Consider the following 18,173-nt stretch of genomic DNA (forward strand, 5'->3'; position numbering starts at 1 on the left):
AGCATTTTTTTGTTGTTGTTTAATGATAACTAAATCGAACTGTTGGAAATGTAAACCAAATGATTTGAATTATGTTCACTCATGCCTGAGATAATATCTTAACATGGCAGTTGCTTACAATTCAATAGTAACAAACTAGCTCTTCAAAGTGGAGGAGTAATACAAAGTGAATAAGATGCAAGTGAATGAAAGTAACATGAGTATTCAGTTACAGGAATGAGTGCACAAACACAATCCATTTATACTGACTGAGGGGCGCCATCAATCCTCAATGGTTCTGAATGAGCCAGAAAAAATTACGTAAATTAAATCAGCTCCTCAATTTTGGGAAATCAGAACAGAGAACAGTGTAAAACAAAGTATCTCTGGATATTTTTTTATATTTGGCTGCATAATGTAATGATTTTCATTTCCCATCATCCTTTGGTTGGATACTGGGTATATTGTGTCAATATACACAAAAACACACGATGACAGTTGCCGTAGAAATGTTTGTTTTGTCTGTGAGTGGACGCTCTCTACCCAGAGGTTTTACACATCATTCAGTAAGACCGACTCTGCACCAGTTGTGTACTGTTAACCTTCAGCATCAGTTCATCTCTCAACACATCCAGCAAACAAACCAGGTATGCAGCTGCCTCCGTCAGCCCTGCCCAAGCCAGCTACTGCCAACCAGAGATTAAAAAAAAAAAAAGATGATTTAAACTCTTGATCCAGGTAAAGAAAAAAAAAATTATTTTTCTAGATTGATCAATTTTTTTCATCTTACAAAATTAATTTTTTATGTGGTAACGGACTGTCTTTTAAAAAGCCAAAGTGGGTGAAAACTACAACATCATAAAATACAGAAATGAATGTCCTGACTTGTAAACATTCAAGCATTAACATTTCCTGATCAGATTTTGTTCAGGTTCACACATCCAGCAAAATCATCGGCACAAAGAAAAACTAGGTACCCATGAACTTGAGTGTAGTCACAATGGGAGTCTATTTTTTTTTTTTTTTTCTCCCTGAACACAGGCACTCTGAGGTGTGATATACAGCTGGCTTGTTTCTGGTAGCCTCTCTTTAATTGCTTGGGTGAGAGAGAAAAAAAAAAAACCGTAGGATTTAGTGTGGTTGGGGGACTACACACAAAAGGTCCTTTCAGGTGTCTGAGTGTACTTCTGTTGCCAAACTGTCAGATTACAGACAGGAAGCAGGTAAGATAAAATTGCATGAATGGTGCTACTGTAACGTGGAAGAAGAAAAAGAAACACCCATAAGGAACTCATGGGTGATCAAAATCCATTTACTTACTTAAAAAAAGGTTCAATACTATTAAAGTGAATTAGTATGTAGAAACATTAATTAGGATGTAATACATCTGGCAAAGCTGACGAAGGGCATTATATTCATTTTGAAAGATTTAGTTGTCAGTCATTTTAATGTGATCTTAATTTACAGTCTCAAGGATACAGTAAAAGTCTCTGTATGAGGTGTACAGAACTCCATTTCAAGACTATAAAGACATCTACTTAGGCACACTCTCATCTATGTGCTTCCATTCACTTTTTTTCAGTTTTTGTGCATATGTGCATGTAGCTGGCCAATGAAAAACTCTAATGACAGATGAAAGCCTCAAGAGATATAAGCGACGTTCTATTCGACAAGAACATTTGAAACAGTAACTAGCTTCTCGTGTTTAGGCCGGTCCAATACATTACCTTATGACTCACTCTAGCGATGACAAACCGAAGCAGCTTTTCTGGGGTTTTCTCTTTCCCCTTTGTCCTTTTTTATTACTTTATGCCCTGAGGGCTTGTGTCTGGTGGCACACCATCAGAGAAAAACACAAAAGACTGAGAGAGAAGGGAAACAGAGCTCTAGCAGGTCCTAAGGAGTCTATAACTAAGCTACAGCTAAATGGACCATGACCTGAAAACCAGCTCTGTTTGTGCCATCATTACGATCATCATCATCATCAAGTCAGGGCTTTTGCTGTGATGACTGACACATAAGAGTGGCGTGGCTGTCAAACACTGCTTGCGATGGAAGAAGCAGACGGCTTTGTACTTCTTTGATTGCTTTAACATGCTGACTCTTGATTGCTTTCGTGTCTTGTCATTAAAGGGATGGCAGTAATTTACCAAACAAATGTGGCATCCCTCCCTCCTTTCCCATCTGAATAAAAAAAAAAAAGGGTACTTGTTTGTTTCGTGAGTTACTGAAGCAAATGACCTCTGACCTAAGAAAAAGCTACAAGCTATGAAAATATTGACTGAAGACCTTTGCTACCTTCCCATGACCCATCTGTCGTACAGTGTACCCTATGATTTACTGTAAGTCCATGTTAAAATTAGAATTTTATAAGAGGTTTAACTGTGTCAAAGCCTAACATGGCACAGTTGTAAAATGAGGCACTGATGAAGTTTGATATTGCTCAGTCTATTGCTGTGAAAAGAAGGTACCTGTAAGCCACAATATTAAAACAATATAAAAAAAAATATATATATATATATATATATATCTCCATCTCCAACAACCCTCGTCATCCTGATTTAAACCCTAAACATAACTGGCTTTACCCACCAGAGAGAAAAAGAGCAAGAAAAATAACAGGACTCTTGTCCCGACTTTGTTTCAATGCTCGTCCTATGATTTAATCGGATTTAAACTTCACACAAACCAAGGCGACCGCAAATATTTGTTGGATCTGAGGGTAGCATCCAGCACCGGTTGGCTCTCGCAACGGGAGCACACGGCAGAGTTCTCTGGGAGGGCCAACTCTGCTAAGTGATTTTTGCCTTTCCCACTTCAAGGCGACCCCTGAGCAAACACAGGTTGGTGCGTCCTGTCGAAAGTGTTGCTCAATTTACAGCACAGCTCTATATTAAGTTTATCGACTCCATATACATCCTGTGACTGAGCAAACAAAATGTTTCTCTGAAGTGAAAACAGCAATAAAACACTCGAGCAAAAACAAAACAAAACTCGGTCACTAAGCCACCAACGCATCCAAGAAGGAAGGACATCGAAAAAGAGAAAAAAGAAGTAGGCCTATGTTTAAGAAAACAGTCAGATCATTGATGAAAATTCTACAGTTTAGTTTATGTATAGTGTTACCCGGTTTAGCTTATATTTTTAATGTTTTGGAAATTCTCTGTTTTGTTTTTCAAAGTGGAATCCACAAAGCATGTACGTGAGACTAATAAGGGCCCGACTCTGGAAAATATCTCTCACAAGCAAGTGGGGAAATCCATCTAAAGTGCAAATACATACACGGTGTCTGTTAAGCAAGCCTTTAAATATCACTGGGAGTCAGACAACACTTTCAAACATGTTCTTTGATCTCACGCTGGTAATCAAACTACACATTCGTAAAGTGAAGGCTCCAATCTGCGTACTTTTGAGATACATTTTGTGAGGCCAAATACAGCCTAGCAGGTAGAGTCATTAAAAACAAAAGCCAATCACAGAACTCAACAAAAGGTCAAATATCAAATGAATATCAAAGCTTTGATGATGAACCCTGATGAATTCTTTGATTTAGGTCATCTAAACATCAGCCGCTAGTAACAGTGGTTTCTCACATACACAGGTCCATTGTTTTTTTTTTGACAAGTGAAGCTATCCAGAACGTCAAGACTGTGGGAAACTCGAGATTTCAATTGTAGGCGAACAACTTAACAGTAGCAGACTTGAAAAGTTCAAGCCCAATGCATCTGCAAAAACAAACCCATCAGATAGAGAGTGAGTCATCCTTAGCAGATGTGGACAGACAATTAACTCTATCTGGAGAGGGACGAGCAGAGCATTTCTCTCAAAGGGACTTTTTTTTATGAGAAAAAAGGACTGAAAAGGCAAATACAAAGGCTGCTCTATGGTGAATCAGACAGTGAATCATATGCTGCTGAGGGGAGCCAGTGAGGGACAGATGAAAGAAAGGGAAAGTTTGGCTGGTGAGACAGGCTCAGAGTCAAATATTCCTGTTGTCAGTCTAGTCTCCTTTCAAAACACAGCTTTTCCCGGCCATATAAAACACTGTGATAACTAGAATACACAAGTGTGGAAAGACAAGACATCGTCGTCTTGGTCTAATCTGGTTGAATCTGATAACTACAGTATAATCAGGAAACGGCAACCGATTTTGCTTCAAAGACCATCACCTGGAAAGTGACTATCATAAATGTGATGTTTATAGGAAAGAAAAAAAAAAACAAAAAACGTAACACGTCTGTTCATCGCAAGCTTTATTAAGAATGACCACTTCACAAAACAATGCGCTGTGTTACCTGTTGATTACAGCGGCTCTGTACCGAAAAGTGTGCAGTTTACTGGTGTGAAAACATTGCCCCAAATATCCGCAGCCTACGTGGTGAAATCTCTCAGCTGTCAGCCAACTGTTTGTTGGCACAGCTTTCATTTCACGGCTCTGTCCAATAGGCTCTCACACAGAGGCCACTGTCTGCTGCTTCTGCATGTATGAATGACCAACTTAATATTATAGGCCCCAAACAATGGCATATTACATTACTGTCAGGTTAAAGACAATCATGACTTTTCAATATCCTCTACGAAAAAGTATTACTTCCCCAAAAAATGATTCTCCGTTAACATATAGGCTCCAAAAATAACACCACATTGTGTACTCTGGAACTACAGTTGGACATTTCTGTAAGATTTTGATGATTATTTTATTGCTCTTTCTTGTAGAGTAATTGAAGGTTTAGGGTGAGCTGATATTTACTCTGGTTAAATCTGATGAGAATTAACTGGACCTGAACAAGGGCATTCTCAAGACTGTAGGATACCGAACTTCTTCCTGTCGCAACCCTTTCATCAAATCATATTCATCTATGCTTCACTGTTTTGAATCTCTTTTTTCATCTGTAAAATAAGCCTCTTGTCTTCATCATCTGTGATATAAAGAGGAACTTTTCAATCTCATTTTTAACTGTCCCTAAATATAGTATTTGCATAAAATACAGAATTACAAAAGAATTACATTTTCAACTACTGTGTAAAAATAAACATATGGAGCCTAATTCCAAGTCTTGGTCTTAACAGTAATTATGATCCCAATTCAGATGTTCTCATTTCAAGTTTACTAAAGTCAAGTACTGTTGTTTGTGTAAAGTGCAACAAAAGCATAGTCTAAGAGCTTTAATCAACACAGAGATCATGCTGTATTATTTATTACTCTGTCAGGTTCACATTACTAAGTAATTGTTTAAATATAGGATGATTAGGGACACTTACAACAAATGGATGTATTATTTTCAACCAGTCCATATTACTGCTTACAGACCCATACCTGTACAAATTGCCCTGTTTGTTTTATTTGGATGAGTTATTAATTCTGCAAGTGCCTACTGTGCCAGAAATACAAAGAATCAGATTCTTAACACTGGAACATAAATAATTACCAGAAAAAAAAAAGTTGGTATAGAGTTGAAATAGCAAAAACAAACCGTGGTTGGTTTCAAAACAATTGGGGAAATAATAACAGGAGGAAGATCTATGAATCTGCTGAAGTTAAAATATCAAAGATGTTTCTAGTTGGCTTTCACACTCCCAGTAATCTTAAAACAACTTTACTTTCACCATGCGTGCTACGATTAGGAGAGAGGAACTCTCAAGACTGCTGAAATCGTGTTCTCCTCCATCGATTACTAAAGAACTCTTGCAATTGCGACGTGACAGGCACTCGTGGACTGGACACTGTGTACGTAAGAGAGAATTGGGCAGAGACAATTTGTGTTGTAAGAAAAGCAAGAATGAAAAAAAACGCATTAATCTGCAGGGGGGCAGTGTTTATCTGCCATGAGACAGTCCCCTAAAACATTCAGCTGAAGTACACTACTAGAGAATAAACTCAGATCGAAAACACACTCCTTGGTAACTACATTAATCAAATGAATTAACATGAGATTGGGACTTGGTGAGGTTGCATCATTACGTAGGATCTAGGAGCACACGAAAACCAAATTACATTTATACTCTAATTAATCTTACATTATATATTTACTTCTTATATTACAAAAGCATCAGAGTTGAAATATTTCAGCTGCGCAAATCCTCTGAAGAGAAGAACTGGTAGTGACTTTATTCCAAAGCCTTAATTAAAGGAGGATCGCACATTGTATTCGGTTTCGTTATGATTCACTGTATTTCTTCAATAAGCAAGAGAAAGAACAAACTCTTTGTCAAATTCCACTCGCATAAAGCATTTCGAATTATTTGGCACATGCACGTAGGCATTACGTACAAATATCATTTTCTTTCAAAGATATCAGAGAGAGAGAGAGAGAGAGAGTGAGAGAGAGAGAGTTAGAGAGAGAGAGACAAATTAGGCTAGCAAGCTGTCGTTTCCAAATGCCAAAGATTTCACGCCAAACACAGGCTGTGCTCCAGTTAAGCAAATGGAAAAAAGTTCAGTCGTGTCACCTGTTCGTACGTGAGACTTACTGTTTAATTATACCAGAACTATTTTATTATACCGTAACGAACTTAATTCAATAGACTGAACAACCTGTGCACTCCTGTGCAGCAGCAATAATAATAATAATAATAATAATAATAATAATAATAATAATAATTATTATTATGAATCAATTGAGTTGAGGCCATGGATAATAGCCTTTTTTGAGGAAACTGGCCATTTGTCACGGTATAAGCGGCAGTCTGTAGCACACAAAGGAACTTTATCATTAAATAAATGTGGCACTTGTAAATATATCATGCAACTTTGTAAACACAGTTTTGCAATATGTGACACTTACCTGCAGCAAGGCAAACTGGAAGAAGTAATCTGAAGATCAATCCGCACACCACTTCGGAAGCCATTTCCTCAGATTTATGAATTAAAATGAAGAAGACAACTTTAAATTTACGATATGAAATTGCGATCAACTTCAAGTCCAGTCTTTGCCAAACACGAGAGGACGGAGCATCGTCCTGTGTGACTCTATGACATCTTTGTTTCAAGCGGGCAAGTCAGTCAGTTGATGGAGTCCTTTTGACAATCCATTAGGTTGACAAAAACTTCTCGCTCTTCAAGGACTTCGCCGTTAGTTTCGACATCCAAAACTCAAAAAACATCTGTTGCACAACTTAATTCTATGGGTTGCTGTCGGTGAAAAGAGAAGAAAATGATGCAAAAGTTTGCTAAGAAACGAAAACAAGCATCAGTTTTCTCTTTTTACCTGTTGACAAAAGATGTCATCGTTTCGGGTCAGAAGTAAACAGCTGTTTTGGTTAACTTGCGCCAGACGACCGTGAGGGAAACACACCGACAAGTTGTCCATTCACATGTTTTACTGTACACCAACAATCATACTGGTCGAAAATTGGTGAATGCTGTAGTTTATCCTCTATTTTTTTTTTACTAATTACGAGTGAAAAGACGTAAAGGTAACTAAGAACATCGGACTTTTGCGTTGCTATAACCGACGACTTTCGCTCACGTTTCTCTGGCACAGCTGTATGCCTTTCCTCATCTGAATACACTTTTCTCCTCCTCAATGAAAAATGTGCAGGACCACCCTGTAACTGACAAATGACTCCACCATTCAAAAATCGAGCAGGGATCAGGGGGCTGATGTTTAGTCCCAATGAGGAGGCCCAGGAGGTGGACTTACTATGGGGCGTTAAACGTGAACCGTACCGGCCGCTCCTCCTCCGAGTTCCCGCAGGCGTGGCGATAGCATTCCAAGCCTTTCTCAGGGTCAGGTAACCCAAACCCCCGCACATTCCCGCACCGGTGATACCAGGCGCGTAACTGGAGGGTAAGCGCGCACGAAAGCCGTCTTATTCTCTTGAGCAATGACCTCAAGAGAATAAAGTAACTAAAGTTGTGGCAGCAGTTACTGGAAGTCAGGCCATAATGACAACGTTTCATTCATTCTTACAGACCAATGCTTCTTGCGTGGATGTTACTAAACTCAACAGAAATAAACTGAGAAAGGAAGAAAGTAAAGACACTGAACTATTAAAATTTCCATGCATTACTTTTCTGTTATATGCTTTAGTTGTCATGTTTTGTCTTAGTCGAGTTCACTCTTGTTCTTCAGACGTTATACCTGCATTACAGTTGCGCAACAAAAAAGCTTGAACTGTTGAAAAGAAAATGGCCACAGCACCACCTGTAGACAAGAGCTGGACATTGTCGTAGAATTACTTTTCGTGTAAATACTCGGCGTTTGCCTTCTTTCCTGTTCACCTCTACTTCAAAAACGATTTATGAAAATCTTAATGCTTCACTCTCAACTATTAGAGAGAAAAGAAACATATATGACTGCATACATTTTATTTTGACATATTCTAACATACATCAAATTCGGACATTTACTGAAACATTTTTAACTTTTAACAGTGTTGGTTTAGGGTGACCATGGAAGAGCAGGCTCACATTAATGCTAGGATGAGATGACAAGTCACTGAATTTTTTAAATTAAATATTCTGACTACCTCACAATAGATAAAGAAATACTGATCATGCCCTGTGTTCACTAAGTCATTGCTATAACTAAAACATGTCTTCCAGCATTTCACATACTTCTTCAGAATTCAAGTTTACATTTCACTTTAACTTGACCTGAAAAGGGAGACAAAATCCAGCACTTTAAATAAAAAGCAGAACTTCATGTATTTCATAATAACGCCAATAGTATGTCTGGTTAATTAGAGCTTGTCAGTCATTCTGTAAAACACACACAAATCCTGTGCAAATCATTGTGAAGCAACCTGCTGCAGAACTTTGGAATGAATGCCCTTGTAAAGAACAAAAGAGTGAATTATCATTCTGCATATACTGTATGTCACAGTGTTTTATCACGTGTGTCAAACTGAGAGGACGTTGTCACACTGAATGCTGAAACCACGGTGAAAACAACACAGTGAATTAACAGAACATTCAACATAATGACATAACTTGTTCTATTCAGGACAGGACCAGTAATTTCTCCAATCTGATAGCATACTAACAACAAAGAATACTCACTCATCTGAAATCTTGATATGTATATGTCATATGAATCACCCCACAGGGCCTCATTCTCTGTCCATATCATCTATTCTTTGTCCATATTACAGTAATATAATACTCACTGTTAAGACTTGCTTTTCCAAAAATCTATGGACTTAATGAAGTATTTGATTATTATAATATAACAGGGAAAGAAACAGACGAGATTGCTTTGTGAATCAGTTCAGTGCGTCTTTTGACTGATGATATGATGGTTATAGTGTTGCCTTCAGTAGTCTATAGTTGATATAACTAGGTGAGTTGATCAGAAAGAATGACGTTAAGGCAGTTTCAGATTTGAATGAACGTGAATATTGTCTTTAATGCAGTGCACATTGTGAACCAGTGAGGAATTTAACCCTGACAGAGACAGGAGGTGAATTACACTGATGTCATTTACAACAAGTTTTGTCAGTGAAAAAAAAACAAAGTTGTCCACATCACAGTTTACAATTAGAAAAAAAAAACTAATACAGTTAAAGATTAAAAGTGCATTGTGTAGCAGACTTTTAAAATGATTATGTTTCGTATAAAATTTATGATGATTTGTTTTTCATTATTTATCACTGAATGTAATACAGGTATATGCCTTCATTTAGCCATTCTTCTGAGAATCTGATTTTACTTTACTTTCTCGATTATCACATCTTTAGAATCACATCCTGATTTAAATATGCTCTACTGGGTACAGCTATAATAATTTCAGTCAATCATCACAAGGTAATATCCAGTTAAACAAATGGCAAAAAATGGACCACTGAAAAGTCCATATTTAAACAATAAGACCTGTTGTACACCAACATGTGGAAAATAAATTCCATTATTTGTTTCCAAATATGTACCTACTTAATATTTAGCCATCAACTTTTCCAATGGGGTTACAATGAATCGTTTCAAATGATCTTTCAAATGACTTTATGACTCAAATGATTCATACTATATGTTATTAAAATTACAGTTTGATTCCTGAGTATCTGTTGGTGCACAATCAGAGTAACGGTTATTCTTTTGCACAGTTCATGATGTTTGACTGAAAACTGCAATTATGCATTAGGCTACTGTCAACTGAACTGGGTTTAACAGTATGTGTGATGTATACGAACAATTACACAGGAATTCACTGTAACTATGAGATATAACTTTGTAACTAGGGCGACTTTAGATCATTAGAAAGGATCCATAAAAAACATTAATTTTGCATAAAAGGACACTGCAAAATAATTTGTGGCAGGATTGTGGTGTTTGAGGTAAAAAGCTAAATATATCTAGGTCACATAACGGCTCACGACTGGACAATGGGTTGGTGATCATCCCGCTCATAGCTGATTGGCTGCAGCTGTCGGACGACGTAGTCTGCCATCTCTCTGGATCCGGCGGCCACAACGCGTCGGGACATGAGGTCGAGCGGACCCCCTGGAAACCAGAGGACAGCATCAACCAGGTGTACAACACACACACACAGGCACTATGCTACATCAACATTTCAAAAACAGCTTTATGTATCAAAACACAGCATCGGTTTTAAGACTGTCCAATATACAGTGTATAATGATGCCTTTTAACTAATAAACACACTGGATTGGCTGAGATACAGATCGATGTGGCTGAGACATGGGGTCAAGAGGTCTATGTGAGGTGAGATTCAGGGCATGGCTGGGAAAAGCCTTCTGAATGCCAGCAGAGGAAATGTCAGCACAACCAAAAAAATGGGTCTCATCCACAGTGAGACAGTAGTGAAGAGGCCTTCTCTCAATGAATACAGCTCTCTGTGTGTGTGGAGCTGATAGCTGACCTACTCTCACTCTCACACGAGTGTTCAAATCTGTCTCCCCGAGCAACCCCAATGCTCACCACATGACGATGACATCACAGCTATGCCCAATAGGGACTCTTTGTGCACACACACTGCACACTGGCCTCAGATACATACAAACACACACAGACCCAGACATACACAAACACATCCTCATCTGGATTACCACACAGTCTCACAAAACACACACACGCACACCCGCGCACACACACACACAAAAATACACACACACACACACACACACACACACACACACACACACACACACACACACACACAGAAACACACACATGTCCTCATGATGGGTTTGACCTTTCCGGTCCATGTAAAGATAGTGTTATATAAATTGAACAAAAATTAAGTCCACATTTCAAAAGACTAATGTTTCTTTTTTCTGTGTGAGTTATATTCAAGACCTTCCCACTGACGTTTTGTTTTTTTCTTTGAAAATTACCTCAGAGAAGCAATGAATATCTTTTTCATTACCATGAAAGTGTGGACCCAATGAAAATTATTGCTCATGCATATGTGTAAAACACTAACTCACCAAGGGCAAATTTTCCAAACTGGTCATCAAAGGAATTAAAGTGGACCTCAAATGACCCATGGACTCAGTATAAGCCTAGGGTAATGTTTTCATCATACACTTTGAAATCTCGTTTTGCTGTATTTTTCATCAAAAAAGTCCATTTTAAATAATCACCTATGACATGTTACCACATTACTAAAATGATTTACCATGTGTATTGTAGTAAAGGCTCTCTAGGTAGAGAAGTTCTCAATAAAGATTTTATAACAAATCAAAGGGGTAAAAATAAATACACAAAATACTGAAAATAAAAATCTTTTCATATATAAGATTCTTGATACTATAGGACTCAAGACAATGCAGAGATACATTTGCTTGGTGAGCCTGTGAAACCACTGGTCACCTATTGATCTACTTAAATAACAGAAAAATTACATCAACCTCAAATTGCTGAATGCCATAGCTTCATGTCTAGGGTGTGAAGCTGTTTGTTAGATGTTTTACGCATTTTAAGCAAAACCCTGCTTACTGGCTCAAACAGGCTGTGACAGATTAACCACAGCACCAACCTGAGGTGTCTATTACACAACCCCCCGCCTCACGGATGATGACGGCTGCCGCAGCGATGTCCCAACAGTGCAGGCCATACTGGTAGTAGGCCTCTGCTGCACCACTGGCTATGTGACACAGTGCAAGAGTGGAACTACCAATGATTCTCACTCTACAAAACAAACAAACAAACAAACAACACAAAGCAGAGATTTCAATAAAGCATGCACAAACATATCAACAGAACAAGAAACCTGAACAGCACCGCCTTTATTCTCACATGTGACGTCATGAAAATCAAATTTAAAAAAAAAAAAAAAAAAGGCAAATCTAAAAAGTCAAATCTGATGTTATATGTGTTGTACGACACATTAAAAACCAAGTGTGTGCTCTCCAGTGTAGTGTAGAACCTGTCAGATTCCTGTCTCACCCATGTGCAGGAGCACTGAGCAGCTTCTTCATATTCTCTAAAAAGATGTTCAGCGTGGCAGGATCTCGCTTTGCACCTATCTCTGTGAGAATCAGGGCCCTGGACACATCTAAGGCCAATAGAGTAGGTTATGGAACTGAGAAAGACGTGCTTTCTTCAACAAGGCATAATATAGAACATAATATAGATTGTAAAAAACATGCCGAGATTCACTATTAATCATTATAATTTTTTTCTGTTTTAAGTTATTCCAAAGAAAATGCTCAAATGTTCACTGATGTGTTTGAAATTGGTGACACAGAGCAGAAGTACTCTAAGAACACACACCTTTTTCCTTTGAGACCTGAAGTCGAACCCCATTGCAAAATGCACCATGGCCTTTCCTGGCTGTATACAGTGTTCCATCAAAACAGTGATAGATGACACCAAACTCCAGCTTCCAACAATAATACAAATCACAGAAGTTAATAACCAAAGGAAAATGATGCAGAAATCCCTGTATGAAATATCAGATTTCATACAGGGATCAGAAATATCAGAAGCACATGCGGGCATACAGTAACTAGTGAAACTGTAATGTCAACAAACCAACTATGTTAGGGCTAACAGCACTAGTCATATAGTAAAATACAGTCCAACATGCAATATTATAGAGATTATACAGTTATGGTTAGGGCGCCTGCAAAGGTAATGCTTAAATCTAAAATATAATAAACCACCTTCCTTATCAATGTACATTTTAAAAAATCTTACGCTTTAAAACCCAGATGTAAACTTACCTCTTTCATCACTGCAAAACCAATGCTTACAGCTACCATAGGGAAACTGTAAATCAAACACCATCATTCACCTTCAGTGTAAAGTTAACATTTCTAGCATTTCCAGTATTAATATAACACAAGTTACCACCCAGAGAATACACCTCTACATGTTCTTCGTGAAAGCAATGAGTAGTCAAAACAACTGTATATTTCTACATGACAATTTCATTGTACCTGTGAACAAAGTTACAAGTGCCATCTATCGGGTCAATAATCCACGTGGGGCTATCTGTCAGAACACATTTCTCTCCTGCAGCAGATGACTCCTCTCCAATAAATCTACAGCAAAACATAATTAATGTTCTTAATTAACGTGACACAAGTAAAAGTGATTAATGTTCCTAACAGAGTAAAATTAAAACATTCTCTTGGCAATTGGACAGTGTGTGACACGTTGAACAATGGAACTATGATGAAATTCCAAACTTCTGCTTTGGGAGTCTCTTGGCTTGTTGTGGGTTGGAATACAAAGATGTTTATGACTGCTATAAAAAATGCATATGTGTGGTGAGAAGCAGGCAGTTGTTGTTGATCCTTAATAGCTATTCAGTATTTCTGAATGAACATTTGTCAAACTGAGGTCAGTGAGTCAGTGAGATATGATTGACAGCAGATAAAAGATTAGATTAGGACTGAAAAATGTAACAGCAGCAGATGTTCATCAGAGAACTACTTCAAACAGCGCTCACACCTACAACTCCAAACTCTAGATCTTATCAGCTCATTAAACAATCCAACCATTACAGTGTGAGTTTGAATAAGACGTTAATCTCAACATCTTATGAATGAACAATGAATAAGTGGATAATTTGTAGTTCGACGGAGCTCTGATGAAAGGGAGCCCATGTGTTTCCACGTTTAGCTCTTAACTCCAATATTTGAAGAAGACCATATGTTTAATAATTTAACTATATCTTGTCTGTCTTTGGCTGAAACTGCACCATCTCATGTGGAGAGCTTTGGAGGTTTTCTCCAGTACCTGTGTGTGGGGTACCTCTCCCTGAGGGTGGAGATGATCAGCTCCTCCACCTGCTGGTCTGCCTCTGTCACCAGGTCTGTTGGCGTGCTCTTACTGCTTACACGCTTCTCCTGCTTCACTGCTTCCTGAACCATCTGACAGGCAAACAAGGAGAAAGTAAATGCAAAGAATGTAACTGAAACTCACTTCATTGTAAGACAGGATGAACAAAAAAAAAGTCCTACGTATTTAGTACTTTCAGAAATCCAGAGAGGAGGTGCACATGTAGAAGAATAGAAAGGAAACTGCATCCAGCATAGTTTGACGATAAACCCCATGTTCCATTACATAATGGAGAATGCTTGAGAGGAGTGGATGTCAGAAAGTACTGTAAGATGCCACAAGGTACTGTCGAATAGTAGTCTTTCCTGACAGTTTGGCTGCATATAAATCATTTCATACGTATTAAAACAATTTCGTTTTAGGGAAACAATATAGCCTACTACAAAGCTAACAGGGTTAATAAAGTAGGCTACCCGAGAAACAAAGGAAGTTTATCACAGGCCTGCACAGATAAGCTGTTTTATCAGTAGTTAAGAGGAAAGGGTTAGATGAAAGACGGAATCATTGTGCAGTGTTTAAAATAGTACAAAATAGTTCCTACTGTACTGCTGTGTTACAAAATACGTCCCTAAATCACAAACTTACGTTATGACACCATTGTATTAAGCCTATTATACACAAAATATTTTCGCAGTTGCAGATAACGATACCGATTCATCCACATAGACAACACAGGCTGTAGTCTAGGACAATGTTTAATAATTCTCTGTCGTTCAGCCAAATAGATGTGATCAAGCACACTGTGTTCTGAAGTGTCTCGGATATTAATGTGTCGTAGAGCGGATCTCGCCTTAGCCTACAGTAACAACACAGAGCTGGCTTTTAAGTTTCCTACAGCAGACATCAAAGCAGGCGACATTGTGATATCCACTGTTTTACCACACGACAAATGCAACACATCTGGCCCGGGTTAATAAATGCTAATTCAATACGTGGCTATATGTCTAATATACCGGGTGCATGAATACCTGGCCAGCTTTACGTGCTATTTCCACGGCAACATCCATACATTCTGCCCAGCACTTGTCGCTCTCCATGGAGGTCATAATGATATTGGAAATTGTTGTCCGCAGTAAATCGCCTTTATCTTGACAGTAAACGCGAAAAGCAATTCAGCATATCGTCGTCAGCAAATTCATGCTCCTCTTCACCGTGAACGTTACGCCGCGTTCCGTACTTTTTGTCTGCGTCCGCAACCGGGTGGCCTCTCGATTGAGGTCTTATCCTGGGTCCTGCGGGTGTGTGGCTATTGCCAGAATTGTCGCCACCGCGACGCCAAGACCTGTCAGCGAGGCCTGCAAACGATTGGTTGACCTTCGATTTAAAAGTCTTGGAAATCAGTAACATTTTTGTCTAGTCCATGTCTGTGTGTAGTCCCCCATTTTCACCATACTCTCACTCCAACCCTAATATTCTCAAATAAATAGACGAATTCACCAAAATACATTGATATGTTCACCACCCCAGTCACTAACGACCGGTTCTCATCGTCAGCTCAAATGAGTATATGCATCAAAAAGTCCTGGACTTCAATAACGCGACGATTTTACACCATGCGTTATTAACTGCACGTAAACAACGTTACGAACAAGAAACAAAACTGTCACACATCCAGAAGAGGACGCCAAAATCAAAATGATATCTAAAGGAAATGGAAAAAAGTCGATAGTGCCAAGTCGAAGACCCGCATAACCACCTGTGACGTGCCCATCTCACGTGGTATCTCGCCTCAGACCACTGTAAGAGGGGGTCGAGGCTTTGTTGGCTACTATCTCCTGTCGTAGTCCGAATGGACCCTTTGAGGATATAAAGAAATCTGTTTCAGTTATCCTTCAGTTGGCAGCTTATGCAGCACAGTGGCATCTTATGTCTCATCACTACGGCCAAAAACAGCAACAAGGAATCACACTCTAGTCATTCGACTTTGTCACGGGATCTAGCACAATGTCAGGCTATTGCGAAGAGAACCGCATATTAAATCGATGAGCCACGCTATATGACGCAGTTTGGGGCATAGAGAACTACAGAATTGAAAACAGACATTGAGAACATGTAGACTCTATCCTATCAACCAAACTAATTACGACATAAGAGCATTACAGCACAGGCGTCATCGTCATTTAAAGTTGTCACGCCTAGTTATAAAACTATAACAAATATTTCTAAACGGTGAGTTGCATTTGAATTCACGGCATTAACACAAATGTGCTGCACAGCTGAAAGACGCAATAAACCCCTGATATAGCTTAGATGCAATCTGGGACATTTGATCAATATATTTTGCACTATGTGTATTATGCGCTTTGCCATAATTTAAATACAGTTTATTGTTAGCAAAATCCTGCAATAACAGACGAATACAAGAAGGTCTGAAACAGGAAGATGTTTTTCTAACAGGTGCGTCTGCTACATAGACCTATTTTTTTGTTGCTTCATAGTGAAATCACTCAGTTTTTAAACATATGAAAGGAGAGCATCATCCAAGAGGTTCCAGTATGACCAGGCATTTATGTATTACGTGTGCTTGCTTGATCGTGTATTATTAATAGAACTGGACACCTGCCAAAGTTTGAGGACTTATCTTATTAAAAATAATTTGGTCTTGTAGTTGGAGGACATGTTTGACAATGAGAGGGTATTTCGTAAAGGCAGTGTGTTCTTAAGTGGCACGTACTTTTAATTTATTCTGAAAATACTTTTTGAACTCTGCCTCGTTAGGTTTACCGGTAACCAAGCACTTAACACAAGGCTTTGGGGCCCTGACTGTGTGATTCAAATTATCAGGCGTTTGTTCACTGTGCACTGTCCTATATTCACACTTGAACATAGTTTCTGAGGGAAAACGAACCAGAAGGAAATGCACAGGTGTTTTGTAGCTTTTCTCTTTTCTGAAATCGTTCTTACACCTTCTGCATAAGAGAGACACTTTCTGATTGTTCGTAATACTGGCATTCTGTAAAATGCGGAACGGAGTCTTAAGATATGACTTAAAGAGATGGATGCAAAGCCTGGAACGGATTAATATTTACAACGTTACACTGCGTGAAAAGTGGTGTATCTGGAAATATCCGGACAAAGTAAAGTTCCGCCAAACCTGCCGGATATCGGCAGAACTTTGTTATGCGGACCTGAAAACTCCCGCAAATGTCCGAATACAGCTGTTAGACGGAGGTTTTCAGGCATCCGCGTGACCACAGTCGTTAGCTGAGGGCTTGGCCTTTCAAATGCTAATAACAGTCAGTGGTCTGTGTACGACTGGGTACAGAAGCCTGCCTCCCTTCCTCGCTGTAACTTTCTATCAGTTAGCCTATATGTAATATTTAGGCTATATTTTGATAACCACAAAAACTTGTTAGGTGTTGCATGGTGTATAATACAGCAGTGGTAGGCCCATATGGCCTTTAATGTCATTGCACAGTCCTGCAGCTGAATTAAGATGGACTCTTCAAATGGAGCATACAAAAACACACTGAAAACATAATTTAAAAAAAAAAGTCTAAATGAGAAGTTCATTAATTACATATTTGATGGTTATGCAACTGTCCTTTACTTGGGGTCAAAGGTATAGGGTGACCAGATGCAAACAGACCAAATGGGGGACAAGTAGTAAGTTTGTGTGGGACAATGTGGGACATGTTACCAACGCTGAGAGATAAGGTAAAACGTAGATATAATGTCAGTCTATCGGAATAAGAAACACTTGTATACACTTGTATTGATAGACATCCAACATGCATTGGCCATTACAGGCCCATCAAAGGTAACTGTACTTAAGCAAAGCAGCAGGCATCATACAGCTCAAGTCTTTCAAGTTAAACCCCTGACCAAATCCAACTATAAGAATAAATAAGGCTCAAAATAAAATATTACATAAAATAAATCCATTTCAATGCAAATCTTTATATCAAGCCAAAATCTCTATTGGATGAGTAGCATGGTCAGA

At 38.6% G+C, this 18,173-nt stretch overlaps 2 protein-coding genes across 2 annotated transcripts in view; both read right to left on the bottom strand.

The window, feature by feature from the left end:
- The window catches only part of piezo2a (piezo-type mechanosensitive ion channel component 2a), a 93,797-nt gene extending 86,952 nt beyond the window's left edge, over positions 1-6,845 (bottom strand). Inside the window, exon 1 of the mRNA XM_030767388.1 lies at positions 6,765-6,845. Coding sequence (XP_030623248.1) covers positions 6,765-6,828 — 64 coding nt within the window. The 5' untranslated portion in view covers positions 6,829-6,845. The remainder of the gene's footprint in view (positions 1-6,764) is intronic.
- Positions 6,846-10,289: 3,444 nt separating this feature from the next.
- Positions 10,290-15,276, bottom strand: impa2 (inositol monophosphatase 2). Its single transcript, XM_030767623.1, has 8 exons — positions 15,199-15,276; positions 14,129-14,262; positions 13,324-13,428; positions 13,108-13,153; positions 12,656-12,764; positions 12,329-12,437; positions 11,919-12,070; positions 10,290-10,420 (listed from the first exon to the last, which is right to left on the bottom strand). The coding sequence occupies exons 1-8, from the start codon at positions 15,274-15,276 to the stop codon at positions 10,290-10,292; spliced, it is 864 nt and encodes a 287-aa protein (XP_030623483.1).
- Between the last annotated feature and the right edge of the window lie 2,897 nt (positions 15,277-18,173).

The sequence above is a fragment of the Chanos chanos genome, chromosome 3, assembly GCF_902362185.1.
Source record: "Chanos chanos chromosome 3, fChaCha1.1, whole genome shotgun sequence".
NCBI lineage: Eukaryota > Metazoa > Chordata > Actinopteri > Gonorynchiformes > Chanidae > Chanos > Chanos chanos.

Coding starts and splice junctions, on each gene's coding strand:
- impa2 (XM_030767623.1), bottom strand. CDS start 15,276: ATGACCTCCATGGAGAGCGACAAGTGCTGGGCAGAATGTATGGATGTT. Junction 14,263..15,198: donor TAGCACGTAAAGCTGGCCAG/GTATTCATGCAC, acceptor TTTGCCTGTCAG/ATGGTTCAGGAAGCAGTGAA. Junction 12,071..12,328: donor CTCAGTGCTCCTGCACATGG/GTGAGACAGGAA, acceptor TTTGTTTTGTAG/AGTGAGAATCATTGGTAGTT.